Source organism: Ambystoma mexicanum, chromosome 8, assembly GCF_040938575.1.
Source record: "Ambystoma mexicanum isolate Mex_15411 chromosome 8, UKY_AmexF1_1, whole genome shotgun sequence".
Taxonomy (NCBI): domain Eukaryota; kingdom Metazoa; phylum Chordata; class Amphibia; order Caudata; family Ambystomatidae; genus Ambystoma; species Ambystoma mexicanum.
The window spans coordinates 231,463,784-231,480,429 of NC_090929.1; the positions used below are offsets into that span (position 1 = coordinate 231,463,784).

General features: G+C 48.3%; 1 protein-coding gene across 1 annotated transcript in view; it reads right to left on the reverse strand.

Moving 5' to 3' along the window:
• Positions 1 to 338: 338 nt before the first annotated feature.
• ZBTB6 (zinc finger and BTB domain containing 6) overlaps positions 339 to 16,646 on the reverse strand; it is a 142,858-nt gene continuing 126,550 nt past the window's right edge. The window contains exon 2 of the mRNA XM_069609647.1: positions 339 to 3,238. Coding sequence (XP_069465748.1) covers positions 1,930 to 3,238 — 1,309 coding nt within the window. The 3' untranslated portion in view covers positions 339 to 1,929. The remainder of the gene's footprint in view (positions 3,239 to 16,646) is intronic.

The window sequence follows — 16,646 nt, forward strand, 5'->3', positions numbered from 1 at the left end:
AATATATATTCTCTTTTTAATACAAAACTTTGGTCAGTGTTTCCTTGCTCCATAGTATTGTACTACTTATTGTGTCAACCCTGAATACTGCTCATATCCCTCTTGAGATAAGTCTGACTGCACAGCCACAGCTACCAACTAAATCTTTCTGGTACAGACTGATACCAAAGGGGATTTTTGCTCTCACCTGTAGTCCCAATCTGGGGTAGTGCTCCCTTAGGGAACTGCCCTGGATTCTGCCTAACAACGCTTCAGCTCAAGAATTTGCACAATTACCTTGTAACCAACTTGAAAAAGTTGCAAAGAAGGGTAACAAAAGAAAAGCCCACAAATAGATCCACTATGCAAATTAGCATTCAATGTATACATTGTTTTTGTCATTAGGGTTCTGCAAAAACTTGATTTTAGGACTGCTCAAGGATAGAAAAAGGCAAAGATTTTTATGCATACATCAGGTGCCATATCAAAAGAATGTCGGCCATGAATTCAGACATGTAAAAAGACAAATGGACAAGATGGCTTTCAGAAACATTCAGAATTGAACAGTGAAACATGAACAGGGAATACATAGCGCAGCATCATTCTGTCACCGTCCAGAATTATGAACATCTTTAGCTCCCTGTAGTAGTCTTTGTGGCTGTGATCTGCAATATATTCCTATGTCCGCAGACGCTGTGCAGGAAATGATCATATTTAGAGTAAATGTGCTTATTGATGCATTTGTAATTTTAAAAATGTCCTCATATAATGAGGGACAACTCTTGCACACACTATTAATAGCGTGAACACCAAGATGATGCCACATGGTAATTACCCCTTTTTTGTAATAGAATTTTTAGAATGTCTTTGATAAAACAAAGTGAAATTATATTTTAGAAGAAAATAGTACTTAAATTATCAGATTTTAAGAAAAAACAAAATTTGCCATTGAATTGTATTACTACAAAATATTTAAGGTAAATCATTTTTTTAAGTGAAGACTGAGTAGGTGCTCATTTTTATTAGGTGGGAAAGGGTATTGTGATTGAGAAGGAAGGGCAAGTATCATGACATGTCATGGAAGTATGGGAGAGAAACATGCAAGTCTATAAACAAAAAGCAGAGAGCAGAAGAAAGGGAATTTGGAGGATCAAGGCAGGTGGAGAGCCTGCCCGATGCAACACAAGTGCTGCAGTCTGTCCAAACCTGCTTTGCCCAATAAAATCGATTGTCATTATTGTAAGCGCATGAAATGTAAACAAATTAGAAATGTGAGGGTCTATATCCAGAAAATACAAGCGAAAGAACAATTTTTCATAGATAATACTTGCAACCAGATATTAGAAAACTACTGTAATAAATACATGAGGAGGAAGGCATTGAGCAGTTAAGATACAGATTTCGTTGGTATATTTCACTTTCCAGATGGGATATCAACACAGCCAAATGATTATTTGGGGCGGGGGTCGGTAAAAGACATTCTCATGAAAGGTGTTTCCTTCTCTGCAGGCAGCATGGCGCTACCAAGACCACATGCTCTCCATAGCAATGCCAAATGAATGTTCTCAGTGCCTGAAAACGAGGGGAATCCATTAAAACCGTACTCCTGTATAAACAGTCTCCCCTCTTGACAGAAGGGGAATGAGAACACAAACCTGTAGCAAAGTTAGTTATATATTACAAAATAAGTGTAGAGAAAACCAGCTCTAACGTCCGGAAATTCCTTTGTTCCTTGCATGTTTCATGCAGTTGAAGTGCTTGTGTAAAAAACGCTTACAGGAAAAAGCATTGGCTCCATTTATTTAATGGATTAAGATTTAAGAGTGGGATGGGCCGACGAAACTGCTGCATTTCAAACAGGGCATCACACTGCATTTCAAAAAATTCGTAAATACGCATTTTACAATAGGTTTGTCCTAAATTGGTGTCCTTGAGCGCACTGCAGTTTCACTAATCATAATCTATAGTGATCTTGGTTATGGCGTCAAGGCTGCTTGGCTTCTCTGCAGTGCCTCTGGCATGAACTGAATTTAAATGTTTTTTCAAAGCAGACTTGTGCTTGAAGTCCATGTCACAGCAACTGCATTTGTAGGGCCTGTCTCCACTGTGAATGTTCATGTGGTCCTGCAGAGTACTTTTGGCAGTGAACGTTTTCATGCATACAACGCACTGGAAGGGCCTGATGCCCATGTGCCCACGGATGTGCCGGTTCAAATTCTTTTTTTGTGTAAATGTCTTGCCACACTCCAAGCACAAAAACAGTTTATGCATCTTCAAATGCCGGAGATAGTTCTCAATGTGCAAAAAGCCACGAGGGCATTTTGGACACTGGTGCCGCCATGGACTAGCGCCCTCTTCCAGGCACTGCAAGCTAGGAAACAGGCTTGTGTTGGAGTTGCCATCAGGGTTTTCAGCAGCAAAATCCTGGAAATTGTTAGTTGCCATTTCTGGCAATCTGCTTTCAACTGTAGAATTGATTAAAGAGTGCTGGGTTTCTGGATAATATAGGGTAGAACTTGACGATGTACAAGGCTGGGAAAACTGGTCTCTCTCAGCAGCATCTGCATCATTGGCCAAGGATCCCATTCTGAACACGCATATTTCGTTATTTTTATAATCCACTTCTACTGTAGATATTTCTGAATTTTTAACTTCACTTTTTTCAGAACTTGGACTTAGGACTGCACTATGCAAACTATGCTCGTTCCCTGGTTTCATATCAAGTTCTGCATCAAGGGGTCCATCTTCTGAAATCTCGATAATCTCACAGTCCTTGTCCAGGCCTTTGGCCCGGTTCTCCAATTCATTGTCTGATGAGTCACATTTTTCAGTGTTCTGAGAGCTGTCTAACATAGGCTGTTCATTGTCAAAATACCTTGACAGAGCTTCAGTACACTTCTCTACAATGTGGACCATCTGGAGATAACTGGCAGCAGTCAGATATTTTAAGAGTTCCTTCCTTCGAACCTCAAGAACACCCGTATAGCAGGATAACAAAAGCTTCCTTCCAATCTCGGCACTCTGCAAAATGGATATTCTCATTTGCTTAGATTTGTTGAGCAAAAACTGATCCCTCATGAACGTGGAGCAGGCAGCAAAAACCACTTTGTGCCCATGAAATTCAGCATCGTTTATACAGATGGACACATCACAAAAGAGGTTCTGTTCACGCAAAAGGTTCATCTTGTGCAAGACACCATCCCCTTGCTGCTCAAATTTAAAATGCAGAATATCCGAATCAGAAGCCATCTTGAATACCCTATAGTGGGGAAATAAAAAAAAATGTTAGAAAAAAAGTCCACTATACTTGTAGCCTTCACAGTACCTTATGTCTGCCATTACTTGTCGCTAGCCAAAACAATCTATTGTAAACCCTTGAAAAATGTTAAATGTAACGCCTTTAGGTGCTAAACACATTTAGCTTTTCAATCTTATTGGCGAATGTTATCATCTTCACAACTGCTGAAAGTACAGCTTAGAATGGAATCATTGTTTTGGTTTCCATGAAAAAACCAAAGGGTAAAATTAAAAAACAAATCAAAGATGAAATTACCAATTCTTTTTCTGCAGAATTACCAGAATTGTTCTACGGAAACAGTTTTTTCAGACTCAACTTCCTGTCACAACTTGAGCTATGAGGCATACAATGACCTAAATGCACTTAACTAGTGGTTTGAAAGGATTCCAGGGGTCTAGCAAAACAGTGCACTTGCAGATCTCACTACCCTACCGTTCAAAGCCATGTCAGACAGAATGTTGAGGTGATGTGGCAGAGATGAACGGAGCACTTGAGATTTTCACAATGGAGGGGGTGCAGTACCGATCACAGTACATATGACTGGAGATAGAGAATGGCGCGTTTGTAACAGTATGCTGCTTGTAGCAGGTTTAAGCAATTGCAGATGCATACAGACCTTCGCCTTTTTAGTTTTGGCACAGAGATGGCACAAAAACTATTGATTTTGAAAAGGGGCGATGTTAAATGTGTGCGAGTAGACGTGTTCCTATCACACCCGTTTGAGTTATGAGGATGGCAGGAAGAGTCAATGGGGGTTTTGAAGGTTCTTGAACCCCTCAGAATTAAGTTGCAAAGGCTGGAGGGGTTTATGAGCTGTTGGAAAGCATGAGCACGCCTAATCATTGCAATGCATTGAAAATGATGGCTCTAGCAGGCCATAAGATGTCAACACCTGGCATGAGTAAAGGGGGATATGGAACGTTCGTCAATTGCCAAGCTTTTAGAAATGCCCAAACCGTTGGAGTTGTAAATTCTTGTTTTGCGTTGACCACAATGTTGTGCTATTTCGAAGGCAGTAAAGCATTACAACAAAACATCAATGGTGCTTAAGGCAGAGCCAGACATGCTACAATAGTAACGCCATCGTTGTAATTCGATTTGAATGTCTCCTCCACTATAACCTTGACTCCACCCCCCTTCCACACTTTGAAGTTGTTGTATTGCAATTTGGCACCTTCTAAAACCTCCAATAAAACTTCTTTGGGGCCACTGGAATTACTGTATTCTAATGACAGTTTAAAGAAAAATCTCTGGCTAGATTTAGATGTCAAAAACCTTCCAGTCTTTTTGTTCAGTTTCACCTAGCACATGAAGTCATCTTAGGTGGCAATTTGTAACTGGGATAAATGTAGATTCGTTGGCAGTGGAGTGATCTAGAGTTGTGGTCAAGCAATCTCAGAAGAGACCCACCGGCAAATAAGCCACACTTCCAACCTGAGCTTCCAAAATATAAACTTTTTATATTTTAGTGAAATTTTGTTTGTTGAATAAATAGAGCTAGCCTTAAAATTATCGGTTTTCTTCAAAATCATGAATCTTCATCACTTTGGTCCATATTCCGTATAACCCCATCCAACACATATTGCATATATGCAGCACTCTGAATACACATAAGGGTGGCATTGGTAATATAAAAGCAACCTTAATCAGTGCTCCAGATAAGATTTGGAAGTGGGAGTATTTTACTTGCTATTTTTTAAAGTTGGACGTAAAATGATTTTTTGGGGAGTAAAAATGCAAGTCCAAATCCCAATGAGTTTTTTATACGCGCGTAACCGTATATTTTAACTGAAAAACTGAAATCTTTTTGTAATATTTATTTCTTTGCACCTAGTTATTCGTGCAAGTTAAACAATAAATGTTTACTTCTTCCAATAAGGCAGTTCAAATAGTAGTTTCTTCCTGTGGTACTATGTGCACTTCTGGTCCAAACATATCCCAAAGGAATAATATTCGACATGTCTTTTTCCTATTTTTTGTTCAGTGTCTTTTTACTTCCTATTTTTATTTTTTGGGAGTATTTTCCAATTTATAGGGAGTAAAAGTGGCTGATACACCCCTTATCTGTAGGGCTGACCTTAATATCATAATCCCATGGGCCTTTCTTTCCTATGCCTTCTTTCCTAGTAACATCTTTCCATGTGTGAAACAGCCAGGGGCAGGAATAAGCACAGCACAAGCAACAAAAATGACAGAACTTATTCTGTTTCGCCACTTCCCCTAAAGTCTCATTTGGTGTGCTTCTTTCCTCTGTCTCCCACTTCCTTACCGTTTCCCAACAATACTAAGACCAGTAAGATGGCATAAACACTTCTTGATGATCTTCATATTATGGGTGCACAGCTAGATGCATTAATTTATGGATTTTCTAAAGGCATATATTGACGTTTGCAGCACAACTATAGGATCATGCAGTAAACCTATTCCCATTACAATACCGTCATTATGACTGTGCCATCACGTTAGTTTTTTACAGATTATTGGGGATGTGAATTTCACTTAGCAATCCAAATAAACTGTTAAATTAACACTTAACTTATTACGATTTCAAGGCTTTAGCTCCTCTCAGGGTGCCTGTAGTTAGCAGTATCACCTCTCCCATAAACACAATCCTGCCTTTGTATCAAACGTGAAAGCTTGCCATATCCCGTGGAATTTATATCTTAACTCCGAAATCTCCTCTTTCTGGGGGGGGGGAATTAATGCAATAGCTGACAGATATTAGCTATGTAGTAAAAGTTGCACATAATCGGGGTAATTCATAGATTTCAGCGCAGAGGCAGCGCACGCGAGCAGCGCAGCGAGGTAGCGTGCGCCAAACAGCATTCTGGCACACTGCATATTCATGGAATATCAAAGCCATTTTGAGCACTGGCGCAGAGAACATCCCGCAGCCTTAGTTACGCCCCAAAGAACGCCCCTTGCGCAAGGATAAAGCATAGAAATCCCCAATGCAGCGCAAAGGGCCGCGCTAACCGTGCACCAGTCCACAGGGCCGGTACAGTGCATTTGGGGGGTGCGCGGGATAGGCCTTGTGCGAGCGGGGTACGTGTATTCAGAGGGATGCGCATGAAGTTTCACACGCGATAGGCCTTGTGCGAGCGGGGTATGTGTATTCTGAGGGGTGCGCGGGACCTTTTACACGTGATTTCGCTGGGCGAGCGGGGTACGTGTATACTGAGGGGTGTGCAGGGAGAATCACACGCGATAGGCCTTGTGCGAGCGGGGTACGTGCATTCAGAGGGGTGCGCGTGAAGTTTCACACGCGATAGGACTTGTGCGAGTGGGGTACGTGTATTCTAATGGGTGCGCGGGACGTTTTACACGCGATTTCGTTGGGCGAGCGGGGTACGTGTATACTGAGGGGTGCGCAGGGAGAATCACATGCAATAGGCCTTGTGCAAGCGGGGTATGTGTATTCAGAGGGATGCGCGGGATGTTTTACACACGATAGGCCTTGTGCGAGCGGGGTACGTGTATTTTGGGGTTGCGCGTGAAGTATCACACGCGATAGGCCTTGTGCGAGCGGGGTACTTGTATTCTGAGGGGTGCGCATGAAGTATCACACGCGATAGGCCTTGTGCGAGCAGGGTATGTGTATTCTGAGGCGTGCGCAGGAAGTTTCACACACGATAGGCCTTGTGCGAGCGGGGTACGTGTATTCTGAGTGGTGCGCGGGGAGTTTTACATGCGTTTTCTCAGCCGCAGGAGGGTTACGTGTATTCCTGGGGTGCCCCAAAGTGAATTGGCAGTGTGCGTCCTCCCAGGTGTGCCCTCTCCCCCCTCCCCAGGCCCTGCAGGCAGGCCACAACACATGGGACTACCCTGCACCCCTGGCCATGCCCCACAGGCAGGCCATCCACCCTGGCCATGCCCCCCAGCCAGCCCACATGTCACCATGCACAAGTGAGCACCGACACCCCCACCCACCCAGCAGTGACAGGCACCTGCCAGCAGGCCCCGACTCATGTCCCTGCACCCCCACTCACCCACCCAGCAGTGACAGGCACCTGCCAGCAGGCCCCGACTCATGTCCCTGCACCCCCACTCACCCACCCAGCAGTGAGAGGCACCTGCAGTGAGCACCGACACATGTCCCCCTGCACTCCCACCCACCCAGCAGTGACAGGCACCTGCCAGCAGGCCCCGACTCATGTCCCTGCACCCCCACTCACCCACCCAGCAGTGACAGGCACCTGCCAGCAGGCCCGACTCATGTCCCTGCACACCCACTCACCCACCCAGCAGTGACAGGCACCTGCCAGCAGGCCCCAACTCATGTCCCTGCACCCCCACCCACCCAGCAGTGACAGGCACCTGCCAGCAGGCCCCGACACATGTCCCCCTGCACCCCCACTCACCCACCCAGCAGTGACAGGCACTTGCCAGCAGGCCCCGACACATGTCCCCTTGCACCCCCACTCACCCACCCAGCAGTGACAGGCACTTGCCAGCAGGCCCCAACTCATGTCCCCCTGCACCCCCACCCACCCAGCAGTGACAGGCACCTGCCAGCAGGCCCCGACTCATGTCCCTGCACCCCAATTCAGCCAACCAGCAGTGACAGGCACCTGCCAGCCGGCCCCGACACATGTCCCCCTGCACCCCCACTCACACACCCAGCAGTGACAGGCACTTGCAAGCAGGCCCCGACACATGTCCCCCTGCACCCCCACTCACCCACCCAGCAGTGACAGGCACTTGCCAGTAGGCCCCGATTCATGTCCCCCTGCACCCCCACACACCCAGCAGTGGCTGGCACCTGCCAGCAGGCCCAGACTCATGTCCCCCCCAACACGTCATGACGATCCACAATCATGGGCCTTATGGCCACCCAAATCACACCCACGCCACCCCAGTCCAAACACACAACCAGGTATTACATCCACCCCACAATGAAATCCCCATCACATGATACATCCCAAATGGCAAGTATGCACATCAACACATTTCCGTCACACCCACACAATGGGTGCATGTGATAGAGAAAACACACATCGTGACATGCATGAAACCAAAGAGAGAATACCACACATTGAAGTAGGAAATAAAAATGTATTAAACACAAAAGCAAGGGAATGAAATGAAACACACCAGACAACCTCTCCATTCTGCATTCTGGGAAGCTGCCATAGGGGAGCTGGGACTGCAGGGTGCACCACGGGGGTGGGGGCACGCCGCTCCGCTAGTGTCCGCAGCCTGGAATAACGTTTTGCTACCCTGGCAAGCCCCCCCATGCCCGCCTCATCAACAGCATCCGTCCATAGTGCCTAAATACAATTTAGAGTGACATTGACCACATTGGTAGCAGGCAGATTCCCCCAGCTCTCTCCGCCCACTGTGTCTACGGCTGTCACAAACCATCTGTTGTGCCCACCAGGGTACAGCCCCCAGGGCCAATCATACATTACCGCTCATCCACCACCGCTATCTAGCCTCGAGCTGGCCACTCCCAACTTGTTATGGCAAATATCTGCACATCAGGCATGGAATATCTACATGCCAGAGTCGCTGGCCAGCTACCACCCACACTGCAAAACTCCGGCTTACGGTCACCACCGCACATGTCTAACTAGGAGCTGCTCTTCACCATAGCAATGACCAACAGGTCACAAGGATCTAGCCAGATGAGCGCCATGGACAAGTTTACCAAGGCTGCGCCGAGGGCTGACCAATCGTCCTCCATGGCACAGAAAGATGGCGATACTCTGCCGGAAACCCCCCAGTTGGCTCTAACCACAATGATGGAGTCCATGGCCAAAAACTTTGCAGCCTTCCATGAGAAATTGGACGATATCAACGCAAACGTGGCCTCCCTGAAGGCTAAGCTGGACCAACATACAGCCAGAATTACGGAGGCAGAGCAAAGGATTGGAACCAACGAGGACACCGTTCACACCCTGCAGGGCAGAGTCACAGAGCTTGTCCGCGACATGAAACAGATCAAAGCGAAGTGCGACGACCTCGAGTCGAGGTCGCGAAGAAACAACATCCGCATAGTGGGGGTCCCTGAATCTGCTCTGAAGGGCCGTATGGAACTCGCAGTTGAACAACTTTTCAAAGATCTCCTTGGCAACCCTGAGCTGTCACCATTCTTCATGGTAGAAAGAGCACATCGCTCTCTGGCACCCCGGCCTAAACCTGGAGACTTCCCTAGACCAATAATTGCTAAACTGTTAAGCTACAAGGACAGAGATCATATACTCCGCCTGGCCAGAGAGAAGGGGGAGCTAAGGTTGGACTCACAAATCATTAGGATTTTCCCTGACTTTTCTGTAGGGGTACAGATGGAGTGACGCCAATTTGGAGGTGTTAAAAAATTGCTGAGAGAAAGGAAGATTGAGTACGCGATGCTCTTCGCGGCTCGCCTAAAATTCACTTATTGCAACAAGTTATACTTCTTTACGGTCCCAGATGAGGCGGTCAAATTCATTGAGGCACAAATTCCACTAGCGGATCCCGCAGACGAACCAATGAATGACGATTAAGATCGGGGCTCTCATGGCCCTACTAAAGGCCTCAGTAGCTGTGCCCTATCTAGAGAAAGCCCACACCGGGGTGAACTGTCCCCCCTTCTCTATGCTACACTGGGCCACGTAGCCCTAACATATCTATTCAAGGGTACTCCCATTGGAAAGGAGTACACCCCTAAACTGTCCGACCACAATGGCACACTCTGGGCTCGTACTGCGATACCTAAGCCTTACTGTTGGGCACTGTACTATGCCAGTATTTGCTCAGTTATCACAGTTTAAAAACATACTTGCCTCTGTGTAACCTCAAGTTCTGTCAGCCGTTTGAAAATTAATGATGTATCTTCATATTATGTTTACCAATTGTGGGTCTACGGCAGCGGTAGCCCGCACTGCAGCTGCAATGCCTTCTAAGTAGTGTTTATGTTTGAGCCCCATTTGGGCTATTGGTCAAGCGTTGCCGAGTTGGGTATGGCACGCTGCTGGCCACTCCGTGGGAGGGTACCAGGGTACCATTACACTGCTAGTTCCTTTTGGGCAGTTAGGGTGGGGGGTGGTGAAACGGGAGAATGTTACCAAAAAATCGTCAGGAAAGGTACGACTGGGTTTGAAGAGAGGCGTATCCACGCCACCGCTGCACATAAGATTGTGAACAGAGGCAGATTTGTTAGTTGGGATGTTCCATAAAGGGTTAGCATGGCTATTAAAATGATGACATGGAATGTTCGTGGATTGACAAACTTTACAAAATCCCGCAGGATCACAGCATATGCACAAAGACATGGGATCAAGGTACTCCTTTTGCAGGAGACACACGCTCTGAAGCTTCTATCATCCAACCTTGCGCCGTCATGGGGCTCCAATAGATTCTATACCCAATTCTCCACTCAATCCAGGGGAGTCCCGACTCTCATCCACAAATCAGTAAAATTCATGCTCCACATGTCCCATATCGACACAGAGGGCAGATATGTAATTCTCCACTGCACTCTGGCAAACGAGGAATGCCTGCTTGTGAACTCATACGGTTCCAACACTGACTACCCTGAATTTATAGATGCCGTGGCCGCCATCCTTACGAGATATGCGGAAGTTCCCATCATATGGGAGGGAGACATGAATCTTATACTCAACAATATCCTGGACAGAACAACCACGACCCGAAGGGTCACGACCCGAGCCGCCAAACAACTCCTTACACACATGAACTCCCTCCATTTACACGATGTGTGGAGAAAGCTCCATCCCCAAGAAAGAGATTACACCTTCTATTCCACAGTGCACAGCAGCTCCTGAAGAATAGACATTTTCCTGCTGTCGGGGAGCAGGATGGGCAGGGTGACAGACATCAAGATTCTCGCACGCAAGCTATCAGAAAACTCCCCCGTTCTACTGCAGATCCAATTGGGTAATACACTAGCCGCCCGCCCCGCCTGGCGCTTTAAATCCGAGGCTCTATCTGACATTGGGGGTCATTCCGAGGTTGGAGGTAAGGAATTACCAGCACCGGTAAGGGTGCCGATGCCGGTAATCCCTTACCTCCGTATTCCGAGGTCCCTTTGCAGGTCCTTCCTTACCTCCTGCTTTTAGCAGGAGTTAAGTACAGGACCCGCAAAGGTACTTCTGAGGTAATTACGGTACTTTAACTTACGGTGCCGTAATTACCTCCTTCCCCATTCCCATTGAGCCCTATGGGGCAGAAATGGGAATGGGGAAGGGCAAAAGGTGAATGGGGAATTACCGGTCCCTCGAACCCTGGAATGGACCGGTAATTACTCCATTCACCATGCCGGATTTGGGACCGTTTCGGAGGCAACCATGGAGCTAATTACTCCATGGTTAGCTCCAAACCCGGAATGAGGCCCATTGTCTTTAAAGCAGATATCTTATCGGACATAAACACCTTCTTTGAGAGCAACAACACACAAGACACTTCCGAGGGGACCCGTTGGGAGGCATTTAAAGTCTAAATCAGAGGGATGTGCATTTCTAGGGAGGCTGGGGTCCTAAAAGCCATAAGGCAGGCCCTGAATAGCTCTGAAATGAAGCTCAAAACTCTAGAACAGGAGCATGCCTCCGCCCCAGCCCCGGCAACCCTTGCAAAAATCGAGCGGAACTGGAACTTTTTGAATCTCACGCCCTAAGTGAGGTGCGGTATCTGGCGCGCCCCGTGGCTGCCCGGAGGTACGGTGAGGCTTTTGACTGACGATTCGAGGGGTGATTCTCTGCATTGTCGGCGTAAATCCAGAGGGGTCTCGGTCCAGGAGTAGGTCCCGCCATTCCTCTGCCTCTTCGAGGCACTCACAGAAGCGCCGGCATTGGTCGCCTTCCCCGTCCGAGGACTCCACCCGTCGGCTTGTCCCAACAAGCACTCCACTCCTGCGGAATGGGATTCATTCCGGCAGGAGATGTTGGCGATTTTTCAGTCGCAGGGCTCCGTTGTGTCCGCACCGTCAAAAGACGCTGGCCGTGACCGTACTAGAGACACCACTCGCACGCCTTCGGGCTCGAGCAGTCGTCGCGATCACCGGGCACCTTCGAGGTCCCGGTCGGACAAGGATGGTCGCTCTAGACATGCCTGTTCCAGGTCCCGGTCCTCAACACCCTCGAGACTGTCAGAGCCTGTGAGGTCTTCAAAGAAGACATCTGTGCCGAGGGACTCTCTCGAGGCTCTGCCTCAGAGGAAGCCGTCGACGCCTTCGGCGCCCAGGCTGTCGAAGGACACGCTCGGGACTCCGCCATCGAAGGACTGTGTCGAAGCCGTTGGCGCCACGCTCGACGTCGATTCCATCGACGCCCTTGACGCCTTTCGAGGCTGCTTTGTTGGAGGTACCCCGTGGCACGGTGGAACCCCCTAGAAAGGCTCTGGCCAAGACTAAAAATTTCTTTGTCCCTTTGTATGTGCCCTCATTCCAGCCTCTGGATTGTATTTCTGAGGTGGATGAAGGGTCTGAGGAAGGTATGGTTCCTGAGGAGGTACCTGACGAGATTTTGTCTGGTCATAGCCAGATTGAAGACCTGCGTCAGTCGTTGCACGACGCCAGTGGTCTGGACACCTCTCCGGAGGTGGAGTTCTGTAGGCCTGAGCCTGGCACCCATGCCAAGTCCTCGTACCGGCGCCTTATGTCGAGGGTCATACAGAATACTTGGGATGGTCTGCGCCACCAGTGGATTTTCTGCAGGATGACCTGACGGATATCCTCAACCAAGGTCCACCAACTGACCCGGTACTGCCATTCCCTATGGCATTGCAGAGAAGGGTGGCAGCAGCTTGGACTGCTCCGGAAAGTCTCCCGGCAGTGAGCAAGTCTTTGCCACGAAAATGCCGCCCAGCCAGTAGCGACCCCTGCTACTTGACCACGCACCCCATTCCGGAGAGTTTGGTGGTGCAGGCGGCTACGGCCCCAGCAAAGCAGGCGTCGTACCCTACCATTCCTCCTGATAGGGATGACAAGCGTTTTGATGGCTGGGCGAAGAAAGTGTTTTCTTCAGGGGGTATGGCTTTACAGGCAGCCAACTCCGTGTGTGCCTTGTCACGTTTCACGCACACTCTGTGGAACTGTATTTCGTTAGCGGCTGAACATATTCCCAAAGGGGAGGAACGGGATGGTTTTCTTGCTATTGTGCAGGATGGCAAGGATGCCATGTGTGAGTCCGTTCAGTTGGGTTTGGACATGGCAGACTGTGTCAGCCGGTCCATGGCGGCGAGCACCGTAATACGCAGGTTTGCGTGGTTGCGGAAGTCGGGGTTTGCTCCGGATGTGCAAGCCTAGCTCCTCAACATGCCCTTTGATGGCGAACATCTTTTTGGCAGCAAGGCTGACGAGAGCCTTGAGAGGTTGCAGACCTCCAAAGCTGCAGCGAAGTCGTTGAGCGCTGCAGTTCGCCAGCCTCTGCCTTTTCGTCCTAGGGGACTGTTAGGCAGAAACCTGTGCAGTTCACTTAGGGACCACTGCAAAAGGCTTAGAACTACAGGTGTTGGCAGTAAACCCAATTGGTAGCAGTCTGTACCACCCAGATTTACCTGGTAGCTGTGACTGAGCAGCCAGACTTCTCTCAAGAAGAGTTAGACAGTATATAGAGTATACAAAATAGGTACAAAGATACAGTAGTACAAGCAAAACTGACCAGAGCTTTGGTATCAAAGTATATAATTATTTATTTAAAAACACACTTATACTAATATGGCAAGCAAGTTCAAACACAGTCACTATCAATATACATAAATCCCTGATTACTTATTGAACAAGTCTTAGTTAAAACACCACTTATTTGCAGAGGTGAGCGCTTAACCTAAGATGGCACTCCAATAAGTTAGTTAAAAACTACAGCAAGTCAGAAAAAGGCAGAGTCTACTGTTAGAGCAAGAAAGTTCATAGGCCAGGCCCACTCTTGGAGAGAGCAAGGCGGAATGTGTCCAAGATCACACAGTTGAATAATACTTTAAAAGTCTTTGCAGTTAGTTCAAAAAGGGTTGCATCAGTTCAGGAAAAGTTAGTTAGCAGGTCCCAAGTCACCCCAGGATAGAGAGTCAAGGATTTACGGGACACCTTGAACAGTCTGTTGCAAGGGAGACCAGGCGGGACACAGTACCTGAAATGGTGAGAAAGCTCCAGCGGGGGCAGTTGTTACTGGCAGCGGGTGCAATTCGGTGCTTCGTGCAGGGGAAGAGAAGATCTCGACGTGAAGGAAAGCTGGAGGTCGTTGCACTGCCAGGGAAGAAACCGGCCGCAGAGTTTCCCGGTTAAAAGGTACTACCCTTTTATTCGTGGTAGTGGTGAAGCGTGGCTATCCGGCCGCCGGGGTGCTTGGCACGGGAGACTCGACCACAAGACGATCCAGGAAGGCGAAAAGAGGGCGAACTGGTTATCCCGACCAGTTCAGAGGAAGGAGACTCTCCAGGATGAAGATGATCTTCTCTGTCGTTGGGAAGTGGTGAGACGGTTCAGCAGGGCTCCAATGGTGGTGTCATCGTTGCAGGTCGGCTCAGCTTCTCCCTCTTCAGATTCTTTGGTCCTGTGGCGACTTCTGAAGTTCCAGTCCCCAAAGCCCTGCTTTTATGCAGAAAACCCCCATTCATCAGTCCTAGCTGTCACTCAAACATGCCAAGTGGTGAGCCGGGCGGCTCACCACTGGGCCAATCACACAAGAGTGCGACTTGAGTTGCCGAGGCAACTTAGTCCAGGGTGCCTAAACCCCCCTCCCACAAATCCTGTAGACCCAGACAGAGTGGCACCACTTTTGGAGGCTTCTGTGTAGAAGCCCGCCAAAAAATGGAAATAAGGGCTCGACTTGGGTTGGAGTTACAGAGGCGAACAGAAACGCCATTTTAAAACCGAGTCCTGGCAAAAAGACCCAACCGGGGAATAAATATTAAATAAATAACCCAGCGGTATCTTTAACATTGCACCAAAAAAGTGGTGCGTTTAAAATGAACAGGAAATCCCATAGGAAATGTACCGGTGGGATATTTCGCGTGGTAACCACTGCCACCAGCCAGAAACTCGACGAGGGGGGACTGCACAGTGCCCCCTTGAAAAACAGACCCAGGGGCAATCTAATTACCCCTACCAGTACTTCCACAATATGATGGTTTGTACTGGTTCTGTTCACAATTTAAGACTAGTAAAGTCAATGGTGACTTTACATGCCCTCGGAGACAGTAGTCAGTCCCAGGGTATGGAGTCTATGTTTGGGGGTCACTATGACACCCCTGTGTTACTGCACTGAGGGTGCTGTGTAACACACTTTCCAAAAACCACATGAAACCCTATCAAGTTAAAGACCCCATAGCCCATAAAACACATTACAAAGTCAAAGGATATCTCAAATCATGTCTAAGAGTGGGAGAAAAAGAGTCTCACTCTTAGCAGGAGAAAAAAAATCAAACCCAAAAATCCAGCAAAGCTGCTGGGGGACTCACTAGGTTTGGGAAATTAGCCTATACAGAGAATTCTCCCTAACAGGGACAGCAATGGAGGGGGGGTTCCTTTCAATATTACTCATCCTTTGGTAAATCGAGAGGAGCTGCAAGTCAAAGGGGCCACCGTAGGAGTGCCAGAGGTGGAAAACAGGGTACTCGAGGTGCCAAAGCCGCTCGGGCAGTTGCCTCTTTCCCCTTAGGCACTGCCGCAGCTGTTTCAACTCAGTCATGAGGCCATGTCCCATGGTTCGCCGGTTGGGGGAAGGCTGGCGCAGCATCTTGTAGAGTGGCGTGCCATTACTTCAGATGTGTGGGTTCTGGAGATCATAGCCCACGGCTACTGTCTTCCTTTCCGGCAGAGGTCTCACGACAATCCACCAGGGAATCTCTCGTTGAAGTGTCCGGATCCGCTCCTTGCGCAGGAAATACAATCCCTGCTGGAGAAAGGCACCATAGAACTGGTACCTGTAGCAGAGAGGAACAAGGGATGGTATTCCCCTTATTTTTTGATTTCAAAGACAGACGGGGGATTGAGACCCATCATGGACTTGCGCGGTTTGAACAAGCTCCTCAGGAAGGACAAGTTCAAGATGGTTACTCTTTCTCAAGTCCTCCAGGCCCTTCAACTCCAGGACTGGTTGGTGTCTCTTGACCTCAAGGACGCTTACTTTCATGTGCCGATTCATCCCAAGCACAAGAAGTACCTGAGGTTTGCGGTTGGCGACTCGCACTTTCAGTTTCGGGTCCTGCCGTTCGGATTGACCTCCGCCTGAGGGTCTTCACCAAGATCATGGTGGTGGTGGCAGCGTATCTCAGGAAAGGGGGGATTCACGTCTACCCCTACCTGGACGATTTGATCAGGGCACGCTCTCTCGAGCAAGCCCTGGATCATCTGTCCATCACCTGCCACTGCCTTCACAAGTTGGGCTTCTCCCTCAACTTAAAGAAGTCCCACTTGACGCCAACTCAGCGG